General features: G+C 38.2%; 1 protein-coding gene and 1 long non-coding RNA gene across 3 annotated transcripts in view; one reads left to right on the plus strand and one right to left on the minus strand.

Annotated features, from left to right (window-relative positions):
• IGSF10 (immunoglobulin superfamily member 10) overlaps positions 1–5,654 on the minus strand; it is a 67,465-nt gene extending 61,811 nt beyond the window's left edge. Inside the window, exons 1-4 of one of the 2 annotated variants that reach the window (XM_077160780.1) lie at positions 5,352–5,654; positions 4,745–4,907; positions 3,052–3,246; positions 1,111–1,240 (exon numbers count right to left, since the gene is read on the minus strand). In XM_077160780.1, coding sequence (XP_077016895.1) covers positions 1,111–1,240; positions 3,052–3,246; positions 4,745–4,788 — 369 coding nt within the window. In that variant the 5' untranslated portion in view covers positions 4,789–4,907; positions 5,352–5,654. Of the gene's footprint in view, positions 1–1,110; positions 1,241–3,051; positions 3,247–4,744; positions 5,159–5,351 lie in introns of those variants that run through there. The other variant, XM_077160779.1, reaches the window with a different exon arrangement.
• Positions 5,655–7,418: 1,764 nt separating this feature from the next.
• The window catches only part of LOC143684106 (uncharacterized), a 31,923-nt gene continuing 20,445 nt past the window's right edge, over positions 7,419–18,896 (plus strand). Inside the window, exon 1 of the long non-coding RNA XR_013175846.1 lies at positions 7,419–7,606. This is a non-coding gene — a long non-coding RNA (uncharacterized LOC143684106). The remainder of the gene's footprint in view (positions 7,607–18,896) is intronic.

Here is an 18,896-nt window from a genome sequence, read left to right on the forward strand (position 1 = left end):
TTCAATCTCAAACTCATTGTATTTCCATATCTACTGAAAACTCAGTTAAGAGAATAAATATGTGTGGGGAATTCCATGCAATCCATCTATTCCTCTGAAGGTAAATATTATAAACAGAGCCCAACTAAGCCAAATCAACAGAATCACACACCTAGTCTGAATTGTATTGCTGCCCATGCCACATTCTTCCTTTTCACAGCTCTGGTATGATGTCAAATGGCTGTATGAACACTTCTATAAGGGTATTATTGACTTAATTTATCACAGTTTATATTTTATGTGGAGCATTGGGAGAAATTTCTTTCTGATTGAAAATCAGATATGTTTGTGTTTTTCCTGAAGAACCATTTTATTTAATTTAACAGATTCCTGAACTGTGTAACTATTCCCCCCTTTGCCTTAGTGTTTAGAAAGCAACATAAAGTCTCCATATATATTTTTGTGATCCTCTTATTTTTATCCCTAGATGTGTTTTACTTTTTAATTTCTCATCTTCTTTTCTGAGGAATTCTTGTAATTTTTGATGCATTCTTGAAAGCCTCCATTATATATATATATATATATATATATATATTTTTTTTTTAATGGGCAGGCACTGGCAATTGAACCTAGGTCTCCGACATGGCAGGTGAGAACTCTGCCACTGTGGCCCACCCACCCCATAATATTTTATAATGTTTTGAACAAAACATGGCATAAGTAAGTAAATAAATGGAAAATAATAAAAGAAAAGCATATTGATTTATAGAAAACTAACTTCTGTCTAAGACAGCAATTTATTTTAAGGAACCACATACAATTCCCAGATGATGACCTGAAAGGAGCCTTCAGGCATTAAAATGTAAATGTTTATAAAGCCTGGGGTACTGAATTTCTTTTTCTATTAGCCTGAGGTATGAGAAGATTTCCCCCAGGACTTTCTTAGTATTCTAATGTCCACATACTATTTCATTAAAAAAAAAATTAGCTCTTTGACGTCTTCCCTTGAGGCATACCTCTCATTTACAGATGTGTTTCTTGGATTCCATGGAACAGGAAGCTTTTGGAGGAACACCTCATAGGTCCCACCTCACCTCTTTAAACCAGCCCCACCCTCACCCCTGGTCTCACCTGCAAGGCACTCAAATCTGAGAAGGTTTTATCAGGGATTGTGTGGATGCCGTTGCTGTGCAGCATTAATAACTCCAACTTGTTCAGGCCAGAGAAATCCATTTCCATCAATCTAACCAAGCTGTTGTACCTGAAATAAAAATATCATGCTAGGCATAAGTTAGCTTGTCAACTAAATTCAAATGACAAAGCAAACACATGCACACACAGCACCTCTCTTGCTTTGCCAATGGTCTAGGGATATGCCTGGAATATTCCTGAAATTCCTCAGATGCCACAGAAGGTCCTCTCTACTGGGTCTTTGCAGCCTCAGTTACAATCACTCCCTTCCCTGGACATGCCACGTGTTCAATCCTTTATGCACGTCTTCGTTTCCTAGGGCTGCATAACAAAGGTCCACAAACTTGGCGGCTTGAAACAGCAGAAATCAGTTCTTTCACAATTCAAGAGGAGAGAAATCTGCAATCAAGGTGTCGGCATGGCCCTGCTCCTTCTGAAACCTGGAAGAAAGAACCCTTCCTTGCCTCTAGCTCCAAGTGTCTGGCAGCTGCCCTCAGCAGGCCATGCCTTACAGCTGCATCACTCTAATCACTGCTTCCATCTTCACACGGCATTTTCCTCTCTCTATCTCACCAAATACCCCTTCTTATAAGAACACCAATCAGACCAGATTAGGACCCAGCGCGACTCAGTTTAGACTCCTAACTAACATATCTTCAAAGACCCTATTTCCAAACAAGGGCACATAACGGTTTGGACACAACTCATGTCTTTTAAAGGGACACAATTCTTAACAGCATAAAGGCTATTCCTTCAGGTTGGGAAGTCCTTGCCCCACCCCTTCTGTTTGTGAATGCTATTAAGACCCAGCCTATTCCTTTACCCCACTTTCTTCCCACTTACTGTCCCTGGTGGGAATCACCAATATAACAGTTAAGAAATGTTGCTCTAAAGTCAAATGCCTTGGGCGTGGTCATGCACTCAGGCACTTGTAGTTGTATGACTCTGGCTAAAACTGGTCACCTTTCCGTGCCTCAGTTTCCTCATCTACAAAATGCAGATAATAATAGAACCTACTCCAAATGGATTCTGAGTATTAAATAGATGAGTACATGTAGCATGCTTAACTTATTGCCAGCACATAGTAAGAATACAATGCTAACTATTAATATCAGTAGTTGCTCCAAGGCATTTTATGCTCCATTACAGTTCGTATTAAATTGTATTGATGGTACACCTGTCTTCCCTCTGTAAGTAGAGCTTCTAGAGGTGATTATGAATCTTGTTCATTGTTGTGTCCCGAGCGCCAGCAGGCTTGTTATATAATAGGTGCTCAATAATTGTCATATAAATGATGCTAAGTCTACTTGTGCATTCACATACACAGACACATTTTTTTTCATGAACACATTTAAGATAAATTGCTTCTTGGTAGACATCTTAGAGGACATCAGATTAACTTTCTAAATTAGGCAGGCATTTTAAAAAGCACTTTATTAGCTATACTGAAAGATGTCAAAGGCCTTTAAAAAGGACCTAGTGGACTTTTCAAAGGTGCCTTTTACATACAGGAGAACACTGCCTGGTACCCTGTCTTCTCTCACTGATATGTCTTCATCTGATTGTTAATGGGAGCTATCTTATTTTCCAGCAAAAAAAAAAAAGCAACCCAAATGAAGCTTTTTTACAATCATGGGCTTCACAACCTACCAAGAGTGTCTTCAGTTTATAGAGGAACTTTCTCCTAGTAAAAGCTTATTAGGAAGATTCTCTTATTGTCCCTAACAAACTCAAGAGTCACATAAACTCATTTCAGAGGAGAAATATTATTGATAGTAACTGTGGCTAGTCCCCCCGAAGCCACGGCGCCTTTGGGGGACCGAGTCACCACTGTAACCAATTCCTCTTTGCATACGGGACAAGACAAGGGCCCCCACGCACCCTAAATTCATGCGTTCCACACTGGGAGGGACGTTTTCTGGGATGGAGGTGAGATACCGAAATGTGCAGTGCACCTCTGTGGGCACGTAGCAGGCGCAGCGGCGGGGACAGGCTTCCGTGCTGGTGGTGGCTGCCAGGCAGAAGGCAGCAAAGGAAACCAGCAAACAGGGCGTGCCTCTGCCTTTCCCCTTCATCCTGAAACACCAAACCCTGGAGTCATAAATACGGCATGAGCATCAGTCCAGTGTCATCACACACAGCGAGGGGACCTGGGGACTGGGCAGCAAGATAGCCAATTTCATTCACAGTATTTGTGGTCGAACTTGCTTCTCACAAAACCATAGTGTGTTTTGGCCTCACAGTGAGATTTGTGATCAAGTGGGATATTTATTGTTGTGTAAATTCCTTCACAGCTTCTCACTTCTTAATGAAAAACAGCAATCCCTATTTCTTAGTGATTAAAAAGGGAAAGTGGAGACTATAATGAAAATGTTGTGACAACTGAAATACTTAAGGGTTAGTTTCATGTTCCTACTTTAGTTCTTTCAGACTAACTTTTGAATAACTGATGGTAAAATTTATACATGCACAACAGGAAAATCTGAAAACTGTAAACAAGTAGTAAAAAAGAAAATAAAAGTATTCAAAATCCCACCATGTTAAAACCATCAACGTTTTGCCATATTCCTTCTAGATTTTTTGTATGTGTGTTTTTATGTATGTGTATGTATGTTCATACTTAATTCTATGATATGTTTTCATCATTTAATGATAATATCTCTTTTATTCCATTTTATTAAACATTCTCATAAACATTTCTAAGGGCTGTAATAACTCACTGTAATGGGGAATAAATCTCTAACATGTCCTCAAGTCCTTGCCAAAAAAGACACATTGGACGCTTCATTGCCAAATAATGACCCCAAGTCCCAGAAACTGACTGATTTCGAGGACGTAAGCCTTGGACCCATGCTGCAGGGGCCACGTTGCCTTGTGGGCGTCGTGCTCTCTGCTTACAACATCCCTCTGCCTCTAATCAGTCCCTCCTCCTCCTTACATCTGCCATGGGGACAAGGGAGCAAAACCAGGGAAGAAATGTGCTCAGCTCATCAGAAAAACAGTATCTGTTACCCACATGTGGAATAAGCCCAGGCATGCAAACCTAATTCTCCCCCGAAATTCAGAACATACAAGAGTTGCAATAAAATCTTTATCAAGCTTTCCTAAGAAAAATGATCTTCATAATTTACAGATCTCAATGGTCATTAGTATAGTATCATTTCTTTGGATCCTTTAGCCATCCGTTAGCATAGATGCTGGATTCCACGCATCTTCAAATAGCTATAAGCCAGTGCAATTATCAGAAACTCAGTCTAAGTTAAAATTCAATATATGTTTAGTCACACAGTCACTTTTGCTATTGTAACCATCTGGCTACAAAAGTTCTAAGTAAGCTGTGTATGATAGGAGACAGCATTTCTACCTTGCTATCATTAGATAAGCAAATGATAATAAAAGAAAGAAACAGAATTAAGGTAATTCTCTTGATTAGCTACAAAATAGACGTTCTCAGGTTGTGTCCACATGAGAGTCATTTAAAAGAGAGTCAAAAGTATGAAAGAAAATATAGTGTATTCACACACTTATTCAACACGGAAAATATATGCAATGAAATAGATAGGAATTGACAAACCTGAGCTCTTCTTTCTTTCCTGGTTCTGAATCCTCTCGTGACATAGGCAAAAACAGAAAATCTTTCAGAAAAAAAGGAAGTGTATCCAAACCTGAATGAGGAAATGTTCTCCCCTCTCAAACTGAGCAAGTCTGTTTGGTTCTTCTGCCGAGAAACCTGGAGACTACACAAAAATGGTCCTTTATCAAATTATTATTACTGTTGTTACAGAAACAAAAGGCAAAGTGGAAGCTTTTTAATTTCTTTACTCCTCCCTCAACAGTGTGCTCTGGTTCTCCTTAAAGTTGTCATTTAAAGTAGCTATTAATACTCCTCCATTTGACCCCCCGGTCCCAAGAGCTTGTTTCCAAAATTGTCATTTCTGGACAAATCTCTGCTGTCCTCCGTGCCCGCCCTAAGATTTCCAGCCTACAAATTTCCTTTCCTCTGAGCACGACTTTTGTCTGATATCAGTCACACAAGAAGAGGCATTTTCCCTTCTTGCTTTCATCCCCTGGCTCTTCCTCTTCCCCCCACCCGGCCCCAGCCGCTCCCCGCCCGCCTCCGCGCGCCTCGCTGGGTTCCCACGCCAAGCCCCGCGCGGGGAAGCACTGGCGGCGCCGCTCACCGCTCAGCCCCGGGGACCGGCCGGCGCTCACCGCCCGCGGGTCGGGAGCTCAGCTCTGCCGGGGTCGCGGGGACCGTCCGGAGGCAGACCCGAGTGGCGGAGGGCGGGGCGGGGGTGACGTTGGCTTCTGTATCTGGGGGGTCTCCGCCGGGGGCCCTGCGGCGCGCAGACGATCAACGACCACCACGTTCCTTTTTCTTTTTCGAGTCGCGGGGGAGCTGGTCCCCCTTGGGGCTTGTCTCCTCCTGTTCCCATTCCCAGGGGTGTCGCCAGGACTCTGCGGGCTGCAGGCGCGAGGCAGCTTCAGCGGCAGCAGCTGCATTTCCCCGTTGACCGCCGCCACCTGTTGACAGGTGGGCCTTTTTGTTCAAGGGTTTGTTTTTACATCTTCCTCATTCCTCGGCCATCCTGAATTCCCTGGCTTCTCAAAGTTCTGTTTTAAGGCTGACAGCCATGATGAGTTGTGGGATCAGTAGTTTGAATTTTTTGCTTCACACAATAGGAGAAACTCTTTTTTTTTTTTTTTTAAGGGATTATAAGGAATCGGATTTAAATGTTATTCTTTCTGCTTGGATCGAGTTCTCCTCTTTCATTTTCACCTATGGAGAGACAGAGCTCTCTCCAGAATTGTCCCTAACAATTCAGACCATGTTTAATGGTTTACAATTCTAGGTGGGTCTCCCAATATTTTCACTCATAAACACTGAAATAATACAATTAAAATGACCTTGCTTTGCGCCCTGTAGTTACACGTAATGCACTGACATTTTTTGAGGAGGATTTGGAGTGCACGGTTTAGGGCAGTGGTTCTCGATTTGGACCTGTGGCATCCGTATCACCTGGAAACCTGTCTGAAATGCACATTCTTGGGCTCCAACCCAGGCTCACTGAATCAGAAACTCTAGGGGCAATGCTTAGGGATTTGTGCTTTTAAAAACCACCCAGGTGATTCTGATGCAGCGAAAGTTTAAGAACTGCTGGTTTAGAGATAATAACTTCTTATGCAGGCAAGAGTACATATTTATTAGGTGTTTACTGTGTGACAAATACTATTTTAAGCACTTTACAAACATTAACTCTTACACCACCACCAAAAAAACCTAAAAAGAGAATAAACATGTCATCCTATTTACAGGTGAGACACAGAAAGGTAAATGACTCACCTCAGATCATGAAGTTAATAAATAACCAAAACTGAGCTTGATTCTAACTCAGGCTGTCTGGCTCTACAGCGTGAACATTTAATCACAAAAGCTGCAGCTGCCTCACTTAGCCGAACATTGGGAATGTCCCATATCTAAGGCCTAAGCATAAAAAGGACTTAGAGTTAGTAGTAAGTCAATCATAGAGACTTAGAGTTAGAAGTAACTAAGGTAGAATCATAGAGACTTAGAGTTAGAAGTAACTAACATATATGTTAACACATAATACAGAGGCATATATGATATGAACATGGTTTTTAGCCCTGCAGAGCTGATACAATTTTTTAAGTGAAATATTCATACTTGATGCCCAAACATGGAAAGTTGGTTTGGAAATATGACATATTTGTGAGTTCTTGGGATCCCAGTTTGTCTTTCTCTCTAAGTTCCTTAGTGATCAACCTCATGGTTTTGTATTCTTTCGTCCATTTCCAGCCAAGATCTGAACTTCCAAACCCCCAAACAGGATGAACCACAGAAAAGTGACTTTTACATGCCATACTCTTGTGTTCCCAGGATGATTAGCAGGTCATTTCCTTGCTATCTTTCAAAGAAAATTGTGTTAGGCATTTTTGCTTGTTTTAAGAATTCTTATGAGATGAATATCTGCAACTGCATTGTTGTGTCAGAATTCTCCACCTAGTTTCTACTTTTTATTTAATCTGTCATATGTATTAAAATCTTGGCAGTCATGTGGGTGTATGTCATGGTCAGGTTCATGTGTCAACTTGGCCAAGTGGTGGTACCTGTTTGTCTGGTTGGGCAAGTGCTGGCCTGTCTGTTGCGATGAGGACATTTCGTGGAATTCAATCACGATTGCGTCAGCTGCATCCACAGCTGATTCCATTTGTAATCCGCCAAGGGGAGTGTCTTCTGCAATGAGCGGTGCTTAATCTAATCACTGGAAGCCTTTTAAAGAGGATTCAGAGGAGACAGGCTCTCTTCCTGCTTCAATCGGCGAGCCTCTCCTGTGGAGTTCGTCCAGACCCTCCATGGAATTGTCGGCTTCACAGCGTGCCCTGCTGATTTTGGACTCTGTGTTCCCGTGGTCACGTGAGACACTTTTATAGATTTTATATTTGCGAGTGTTCCCTGTTGATTCTGTTTCTCTAGAGAATCTTAACTAATACGGGTTAATTCTAGTTCAACTTTCCCTGTTTAATAATAATAATAATAATAATAATAATAATAATAATGTCAGTAATTGCTTTTGTATTTAGACCATTTGTGTGACATGTATATTATATGTGTTGCTTAATTTTCACAAATACTCAATGATTCTAAAATTATGCCTGTTTTTAAGTGAGCTTGCTGAGGATAAAGGATATGAAATGACTCAGAGGCAGAATACAAAACTGAGTTAGTTTTAAAACTGTAAAGCCTGCTCTCTTAAATCTTACATCATCTGGACTCATCCTGCTTCTGTTTATGTTTATAGTGTTGTGCAATTTGGAGAGTCTAACAGCAAATCAAGCTTAATAGTATCACCATTCTCCTTTCCAACCATACTTAACAGGGCAATTAGTTTCTATGGATTATAATGGTTTAGAAATCACTGTCCTGTATTAATGTGAGCTCATTTACTCTTGGAAAGAAATATGTGACATTCACTGATAATAACTCTAATTCATAGAGGAAGAGGCTGAGGTTGACTGAGTATGTGATTCACTAAAGTCTCACAGCTGGATGGAAACTCCGAGTTAATCTAGACTCCTAAACCCACATCTCCTGGACTACTGTCTTTCAGTGCACGTTCTGGAGGATGTGCCTTTTAATCACCTCCCACTATAATTTATCTAATATTTTTCTGTAAATCGCCCTTCCCTTTTTCCTTTTTCTAAACAATAAATTGGTAAATTTACAGGTTTGATATGCTAGTTCTGTTTTTCTAGTAAACAAGACAATAAATGCACATCATCTTCCCCTTGACATCCACCCTTGGGAATTTTTGTCTCCTCTTATCTCTGTCTTGGCCATTATTCTTTTCCTTTCTGGCATTTACCTCGCTTCTTACTCCTCATCTTTAACACATCAGCCACTACCCCATCCCCAAATCAAAGCATTTAACACCAACAAACCAACACCAAGTATTTACATATCATATATCACCTGACAATTATAACAACCTAGCACTTTAGCAGAGCTCAAGTGACCTTTAGCCCACTCACATGTGTTCAACAGATGAACAGATGCAAAGACATAGCATATCTTTTAAAAACTAGGCACAATTATTACTCGCTTCCTGCCCCATAATTTGCTCATTAATTTATCAATTACCCAAACATTCAAGTCATTCACTTAGTGATTCTAACAGCACTGAGGCAGACCAACCTAAAACCCTGGCCACTTCTTTTATGAGTTACAAACTAGTGGGGTAAGCAATAAGTGCCATGAAGAAGAGTTAAGGAGTAAGAAAGAAATCAGTATATACCAGCCCAACTCCAATATATTTGCATATGAATCAACCAAAGTCAAACTGTAGGCCCAAAGGCATTTATATGTCAATTAACAATTGATACACAACCCTTAGCCCTTTACTACATTTACAACACCATGTGTGGGTCTAATTTGGAAAGATTTGGGATGATTTATAGCCAGTGCATGGTCTATGAGTCCATGGACACCAGGTTAGTAGAAGGCCCAAGATGATGAATTAAAGTAGTGACTGTGAGAATAAAATTGTTATTTATGAGAAATATTTAGGAACTAGTATTGTTAAAAATGTATATGGAGAATAAAAGAGAAACAGAGGAATGGTGGAAAATTCTCACGTTTTTGGTTGATGATTTTCAAGGACCCTGGGAAAACCAGGGATGGAACAGACAAAAACGAAAACCCCACCTAGATGCAGACCTGAGGGCAAACCAAGGTAGACGCGTGGTTGTAACGACCAGGTAGCCATAGGGGTGGTTAAGACTGAAGAAAGTGGTGTCTGGAGGGGATAGCCCTGCTGTGTTTAATATGGTACTCTGGCCACTGGCAAGGCTACATGATGCTTTTGCAGTAGAAACTATAGCAGTGGCTGTGACTGGTGGAGATTAACAGAATTCACCAGGATTCCTCAAGCATTGGTAGGAAATAAGTTTAAGCGAGCTGGGAACTCTTCCTTGATATTTTGAGCTCAAGTCGCAGAAGTTGTCCAAAGGTGAGTGTCTTTTGTGTGAAGGAGTGGGTGGAATTTCATGAGCATTTTCTAAGAGCAAGAAGACCATGGGCTGTAGCTCTAAGCACAGGGGGAGGATGAGACTCTAAAGTCATGTTCACTAACTGACCTTAGAGGAAGATAAACTTCGAGGTGGTTTCTGAGGTCAGCCACTGGGAAAGAGGAGTGGAGGAATCCAAAACCATAATTATGGGCGGAATGTACGCAGTATCTGGCTACCCCTGCGCCACAATATAGAGCTTTCCACACCACTGAGTTATCCTGTGGTATTGAATTATTAGGGAGGGGTACTTTTAAAAATATATTTTTATTGATAAAACAACATACAGACACAAACACACTTTTTTTTTTTTAACATGGGCAGGCACCGGGAATCAAACCCGGGTCCTTGGGCATGGCAGGCAAGCATTCTTACCTGCTGAGCCACCGTGGCCCGCCCGAACATTCTTAATATACAAACATTCCATACATGGTGCGCTGGTTTGAAAGGATGTATGGACCCTAGAAAAGCCATCTTTTAATCTAAATCCCATTTCATAGAGGCAGAATAATCCCTATTCAATACTGTATGTTTGAAACTGTAATCAGTTTATCTCCCTGGAGATGTGATTTAATCAAGAGTGGTTGTTAAACTGGATTAGGTGACGACATGACTCCACTCATTAGGGCAGATCTTGATAAGTTTCTGGAGTCCTATAAAAGAGGAAACATTTTGAGGAATGAAGGAGATTCAGAGAGAGCAGAGAATCATGAAGCAGAGAGTCCATGAGCTAGTGCTTTGGAGATGAAGAAGGAAGATGCCTCCTAAGGAGCTTCATGAAACAGGAAGCCAGGAAAGAAAGCTAGCAGATGATGCTGTGCTCGCTATGTGCCCTTCCACTTGACAGAGCTGAATTTCATCAGCTTTCTTGAACCAAGGTATCTTTCCCTGGATACCTTTGATTGGACATTTATGTAGACTTGCTTTTATTGGGACATTATCTTGTCCTTAGAACTGTAAACTACCAACGTATTAAATTCCCCTTTTTAAAAGCCATTCTCTTCCTGGTATATTGCATTCTGGCAGCTAGCAAACTAGAACACATGGTGTACAATCAATGGCTCACAATAGCATCACATAATTGTATATTCATCACCATGATCATTTTTTTGAACATTTGCATTACTGCAGAAAAAGAAATAAAGAGAAAAAAGAAAAAAACTCATACATACTATATCCCTTACCCATTCCTCTTATTGACCACTAGTATTTCCATCTACTCAATGTATTTGAACATTTGTTCCCCTATTATTTGGTTTTTTTATCCATATTTTTTGCTCATCTGTCCATACAAGGGAAGGATACTTTTATTATACACATGTGGTAGGCACTATGGGTAGGTTAAAATTTTGAGATCACATGCTTGTCAAATACCTTTAAAATTACTTTTAAAAGACAAAGTCCCCAAAGCTTACTTTAAAAAAATATCTCCTCACTGGACTCCTCTCTTTTCATTTTTTTCAGTTTGTGTCTTTGAAATCATTTTATTAGAAACTTGCCCATTCTTCACTAATACCAAAAGGCTAAGATTCTCCAAACCCAGCCTCTCTGACCATAGGAAAAAGCAATAAAGTCTCATTATTTCACCTTATATGCTTCTGAAACGGATTCAGAATTTTAAAAAGAGTTGCCACATTTTCAAGCATGCCACAAAATTAAGTACAGACAGAATAAATGAGAGAGTATTTTTAGTATTGGAATTTTGGGTATTTGCTTTCACAATCATAATTCACAAGAAATATGTTAGTTTTTTAAAAAGTCGTCATTGTCATTTTAAGTCATTGAAGTAGTTGTAAAATATATATGATATCCTTCTGGAATAAGCTACAGATGTACATTAGGAAATAATGAGAGATCAAAACTTTCTGTGGAAAGATTCAATAGAAAAACCACCAATCGTCATAGAGAAGTTACTTTTTTGTCACCACTCCCAATAAAGGCTTTATTTAATGCACTTAATGCCATGGAAAAATACAGAGGGAAGTTTATGGCTTTTGAGCAGGGGTTGGCAAACTTTTTCTGAAAAGGGCCAAGTTGTGACTATTTCAGACTTTGTGAACTCTATGGTTTTTGTTATAAAGGCTCAACTCTGTTGTAGTGCAAATGCAGTCATCGACAGTAGCTGAATGAATGAATGTGGCTATGGCCCAAGAAAACTCTATTTATAATCACTGAAATGTAAATTTCATCTAATTTTAATATATTACAAAATAGTCTCATTCTTTTGGTCTTTTTCCCCCATTTGAAAATGTAAAAATCATTCTCACTCAGAGACAGTACAAAAACATGCAGTGAACTGGATTTGACTTATGGGCCATAGCTTACCAACTGCTTTAGAGCTAAATATCCCCACTCTGTCCTTTGTCGTGGACACCATGGCACTCAAGTAAAAGTCACTTTTTGGATGGATCATAACTATTATGTAATCTGATGTTTCTTTGTGTAGTATTCCATGAGACTCTCGAAAGAATATCGCAGTGACGTTTTCCAGCATTGTCAAAGTTCTGACATAGTTCTTAAAGGATACCTAATGACAGACATGTAATGCCCTGCAGTCCACAAGTATATGAACTTTCCCTTCTCTCTAGGAGTCTGTATTTGGTAAAAAGGGAATTTCCTCCTGAGCACCATGAGAAGACAATCAAATTCTGACTCTCTATAAAAATAAATCAGCTTGCACTTTTGAAAAATGACAAAGCTTAAAAGATAATGGCATGGGGCAGTGCAACGGTGGCTCAGTGGCAGAATTCTTGCCGGCCATGCCAGAGATACAGGTTCAATTCCCAGAGCCTGCCCGTGCAACAAAAAAGACAATATAAATGAGGTAATGGCATGGTCAAGAGACATCCTTAGGAACTTAAAACGAGTACGATATGGGAGGAAGTATCTCAGTATAGGATGACGTCATGGATAACTTTGGGTGAGATAGAATAAAAGCCTTTCACATTAAATTAAATTGAAGTATGTTCAGAGAAGAATAACGTAAACCCAAAATATCAAGAGTGGTATCATCAAATATTCAAGAGGAGGTATTTTAATTCCTTAAAATCTCTCACGACTTGAGCTGTCAGGCAAATGCTCTTTAATATTTGATATGCCTTATTTTTTTGCTAAATCTAATTTGTTAGAAAAGTCATGCCTGAAAATGTACAGAAGCTAAATTGTTCTACATCACGTAATCCAGATTAAAGAAATCCTAGCTGCTTAAGTTGAATGGGTTCACACAGATGAACTTTTCTTTCTTATGCACGTGGATTAAATACAATACTAGAAGGAAAGCAGATGTTGGTAAATCATAAGCTGGAATAGATTCACCCCATTAAAGAATTGGTTGGAAATTAGAATGACTCCTAAACATTTTTAAAATCATGTTTTCTTGCTATTTAATATGAAAACAGTTTTTAATGTCTATTAAGTAAGTTCATTTTCTATCCTTTTATTGATTCAATCCTGTTCATTGTCCATGGAAGGAATATAACTCTGAGTCAAAACAGCACTGACTATTCAATATTTAAAGTTAAATTCTCCATGCACTTCCCCAAAACAAACAAACCAAGAACAACAAATTCGACATATGTTGCTGCAATAACAGGATACTCACATGGAAAAAGAATGAAATTGTATGCCATACAGCATCCAAAAAAAAAGGTAAATTCTGCACTTAACAGAAAACAATATAACATAAGAAACTTCTGACAAATCTCATGGGTGTGCTGTGCACCGAGCAGTTTACCATCCAGTCGGCGGTTAGACAGGAAAGGTGCTCTGTCCTGCACTAAAGTAAAACACAGAACAGAGCTTTCCTTGTTAGAACCAAGCACTTTTACTGGGTTCAGAGAACTCCAAAAATGTAGATCATAAATATGACACTTTCTAACAATGCCAGGGACATGGAAAAAACACCTATGGAGTGATGTCAAGGTTTGGAAGCGGGTGCATTTGCCTATAAATTTCCAGTGTAATTTGTATCTTCATCTTCAATACCATCATTATTTGTGTCAGTGAAAGTCTAATCCTCTACCAGGTGTTATGGGTTCCTAAGGTGACTTAAGCAAATACAATAAAATGGGAAACAAAACAGTGGAATGTATTCACTTACGGTCTGAGGCTGGGAAAAGGTTCAAATCAAGGCACCATCAAAGCATCAAAGCAATGCTTTCTCTCCAAAGCCTGAAGCATTTTAGAGCTGGCTGTTAGTGATCCTTTGCTTCTTGGTCAGTGGCAAGACACATGGCAGTATCTCCTGGCCTCTCCTTTCTTTTCTGGGTTCCCTTGATTTCAGCATCTGGCTGCTTCCTCTGTGGCTTTCTCATTCCTTATCTGAATTTTATTCTCTTATAAGAGATCCAATAATAGGACTAAGACCCATCTTGATTGTGGTTATTGAAATAGCCTCATGGAAAGGTCCTACTTACAATGGGTTCACACCCACAGAAATGGATTATCTTTAAGAACATGTTTTTGTTTTTGTTTTTTTTAGCTCTAAACTATCACACCAGATGTTTTACAGATAGATCAGTGGTTGCCAGGGTTCAGGGTAGGGGGACAGGGCAGGAGTTTATTATAAGGGAAAACACAAAGGAATTTGGCTGGGGGAGGGTAGAACTGTTCTGTATCTAGATTGTGATGTTGGTTATGCAACTTGATTTATTTGTCCATACTCATAGAATGATTTAATGCATCAATTTTGCTGTATAAATTTAAAAATAAATTTAAAAAACAAAAACATCAGCATTTGGTGAATAACTTAATGTCAGAAAATTTTATTTAAAATATAGATAGTAGATCTAAATCTACTATACACATAATTTTATATGTAAAAAATATATAATTTACCCAAAAAAGTCAAATTGCAATAGAAAACCTAAATAACATTATAACTGTTTTTCAAATACAATTGATTTTAACAATCTTTTCACAAAGAAAACATCAGACACTGATAATTTTACCAGGAAAATATAATTCTAATTTTAAACTATTACAGAGTGTAAAAGCAAGGAAAAAACTACCCAACTATTTTTTTTAACTTTTTTTATTGTATAATATAACATATATACAAAGCAAAGAAATAAAATAGCAATAGTTTTCAAAGCACTCTTCAAAAAGTGGTTACAGGACCAATCCAAGAGTTTGTCATGGACTGCCAAACGAACCTCTCCTATTTTTCCTTCTAGCTTCTCCAGAATATAGGAAGCTAGAGGGCTTAAATATTATTTTATCATCACAATCGACTTTTTTTCCTCCTTTTTTTTTGTGAACAATACCATATATACAAAAAAGCTATGAATTTCAAAGCAAAGCACCACAGTTAGTTGTAGAACATATTTCAGAGTTTGACATGGGTTACAATTTCACAATTTTAGGTTTTTACTTCTTGCTGCTCCTAAATACTGGAGACTAAAAGAGATATCAATTTAATGACTCAGCATTTATATTCATTTGTTAAATCCTATCTTCTATGCAAAACTCCACCATCACCTTTGATCTTTCCATACCTCTCTTTGGGGTTGTTTGGGCTATGGCAATTCTAAATTTTTGATATTGGAAGGCTCTGTCACTAATATGGGGTAAGGAGATGGAAGTATCTGATCTTCTGGAGAGGCTGGGCTAGGTTTCAGGACTTATCTGGACCAGGGACCCATCTGGAGGTTGTAGGTTTCGGGAAAATTACTCTAGTGCCTGGAACCCTTGTGGAATCTTATATATTGCCCTAGGTGTTCTTTAGGATTGGCTGGAATGGTCCTGGTTAGGGGTTGGTAGGTTATGATAGGTAGCAAGGTGTACCTCAAGCTTGTGTAAGAGCAACCTCCAGAGTAGCCTCTCGACTGTATTTGAACTCTCTCTGCCACTCATACTTTATTAATCACACGTCTTTTCCCCATTTTGGTCAGGATGTCATTGTTGATCCTACAGTGCCACATCTGGATTCAGCCCTGGGAGTTATCTCTCATGTTCCCAGGGAGACTTTCACCCCTGGATGTCATGTCCCACATAGAGGGGAGGACAATGATTTCCCTTGCAGGGTTGGGCTTAGAGAGACTGAGGCCACATCTGAGCAACAACAGAGGTCCTCCAGAAGCAACTCTTAGGCATGCCTATAGGTAGTCTAAGCTTCTTCGCTGCCTACATAAGCCTCACAAGAGTAAGCCTCATGATCGAGGGCATGGCCTATTGATTCGGGTAGCCCTAAAGTTTGACACAGTATCAGGGGACTCCCTGATGGTATGGTTTAATAGTTCCATAGTCTTTCTCCCCTCCCTCAGGGGACTTTGTCAATACTTTTTGATTCTCTGCTTAATATACTCTAGGATGTATCCAGGCATTACAACAATCTATACAGGATTAAAGGACCTCTTTCTTATTCTGTGCTACTGTGTCTCAGTTTTTCAAATGAGCTATACAGATAGGTTGAATTAGATTATGCACTACAGGAAATTTCAGTTCCAGATCAAATAAAACTTTCTTCCATTGGTCTCAAAGAGTATGTGTGGTTTAAAATACAGACACTGTCTACCTTACCCCTGTGTTCTGACTTTCTTTAACTCCAACGTGTTTGGCTTCATTCTTATTCTAAATATCAGGTTCTATATTTAAAACAGCCTCTCCAAATCCAGAAATAATAATCACCACTCCAGACTTAATGTGTCTGCTCTAAAAGCTTGCGATCTAGGCTCCTGTTGTCTTATAAGCATTTTCTGAAGGTGACCATACCATTTTTGTTTTTTTGTTTCTGGCTTTTTTCATCTCACCAAATGCCCCACACATTCATTCACATCGTTGCATGCCTCACGACTTTGTTCCTTTTTATGGCACCACAACCTTTGTTCATAAGTATATACCATCGTTTGCCAATCCACTTCTCCATCAGTGCATTTCAGCCACCTGCCTTCATCGAACTACCCACTATTTTATCAAGTTAATGACCTTGACATCAAACTCAACGAGAAGAGTATAAGGAAAGAAAATTATAGTTCAAATGCCCTCAATAACAATGATACTTGATTTTTAAAAATTAAGTAAACAAAACCTTGAATCCAGCAATGTACAAAAAATTACATCAGGACTGAGTTGATTTATCCTACAAATTGTTTGGTTTAACAGTAGAAAATTAATTAAGTCAATAATCACACTAGATCTTAACAAATTAAAGGAAAAGAGCTCTACAATGATCTTAATATGGAAAAAAATGTTTAATAAAATTCAACAATCATGAACTAAAAAATATCTTAGCAGGCTAGTAACAGAAGCAAATTCTTTATCCTGATAATAGCATATCCAAAAAAACCTACAGCAAGCCTATTATTTGATGAAGCATTGAAAGCCTTTCCTTTAAAATCAGGAACAGAACAAGGAAGTTAATTATATTTGCTTTTATTCTATCTCTACCAGAGATCCTACCAATGAAGAAAAGAAACATACACACACACACACACACACACACATACATAGCAAAGCAAAACCTTCATTATTCTCAGGTAATAAACTAGTCTACTTTAAAAATAGAAAGAAATTCCAAATAAATTATTAGGATTAGCAAACTGCTTAGCAACTTTTCTGAATACAAAATTAACATATGATTATAAGCTGTTTTGCTATACATTCTCAAAAATAACTTAGAAATGTAATTTTTAAAAAGTATGAATTATAGTACATCAAAATATAAATACTTTAGAATAAACTTAGCAAAAATATATAAAAACTTCATAAAGAAAAGTATTAAACTTGATCAAAATATATTGAAGCAGGTATAAATAAATAGAAATATACAAAGCAAGAATAAATTAGTGAAATATTGGTTTGGGGAGAAACAACTAGTCAGTAAAACATCATAGAGTTCCTCTAACAGACTGAAGCAATAGGGAAACTCGATTAACACATATCTGGCTAGGACAAATGCTTAGTTATACAGAAAAGGTAAAAATTGACCTCGAACTAACACTATACATAGGTCAATTCAAACTATATTGAAGTCAAGTCTGGCTTCTTTCATTCACCATAAGGAACTGAAGATTCATCAGTATTGTTGAGTTTGTTCTTTTTTTACTGCAGGGTGAATAGTAATCCATTGTGCAGATGTACCACAATTAGTTTATCTATTCACCAGCTGAAGGATATTTACATTCTCAATTTTTGACGAGTATGAACAAACAAACCTGCTATAAACCCTCATATGCAACTCTTCTGTGAACAAAGTTCTCAGTTTTCTTGGGTAAAAACTAGGAGTTCAATAGCTGGATTTTATGGTAAATATATTTTTCACTTTATAGAAAACTTCTACAAGTTTTAGAACTTTTGCAAATGCATTCTCAGCAGCAATAGCTGAGGGTTCCAGTTGTTCTACATTCTTGCCAGCACTTGAGATGGTTAGTTTTCTGAATGTTATTCAGTGTGAACATTCAATTCAGTGTGAAATGAACTCATTATTTTGTTTGGCATTTCCCAAATGACTAATGATGTTGAGCATCTTTCCATATGCTTATTTGCTATCCATGCATCTTTTTTTTTGATGAAGTATCTGTTCAACCTTTTTCTCATTTAAAAAATTGTGTTTTCTCATTTTTGAATTTTGAGAATACTTCATGCATTCTGATATAAATCCTTTATCAGATAATGTTTTATAAATGTAAAGCATGAGTTTTCGTTTTCTTACTAATGTTTTGAAGAACAGAGAATAGACATATTTTTTAATGTTTTTTTAGTTGTGAAATATAACATACATACAAAAAAGCAATAGATTTCCAAGTACATTTGAACAAGTAGTTTTGGAACAGATTTTAAAGTTTGGTATGTGTTACAATTCCATGATATTTTGTTTTTTCTTCTAGTCGCTCAAAGACACTGGAGACCAACAGAAATATCAATATAATGTTTCAACAGTCATACTCATTTGTTAAAGCCTATCTTTTCTGTTATACTGCTCCTTCTCTCTTTTTTTTTTCTTTTTTGTGAAATAACATATATCAAAAAAGCAGTACGTTTTAAAGTACATATATTGCAACAATTAGTTGTAGAACAGATTTCAGAGTTCGGTTTGGGTTCAATTCCACAATTTTAGATTTTTACTTCCAGCAACTCTAAGGTACTGGAGACTAAAAGCAATATCAGTATAGTGATTCAGCACTTATACTCATTTGTTGAAC

The sequence above is a fragment of the Tamandua tetradactyla genome, chromosome 5 (assembly GCF_023851605.1).
Source record: "Tamandua tetradactyla isolate mTamTet1 chromosome 5, mTamTet1.pri, whole genome shotgun sequence".
Classification (NCBI taxonomy): domain Eukaryota; kingdom Metazoa; phylum Chordata; class Mammalia; order Pilosa; family Myrmecophagidae; genus Tamandua; species Tamandua tetradactyla.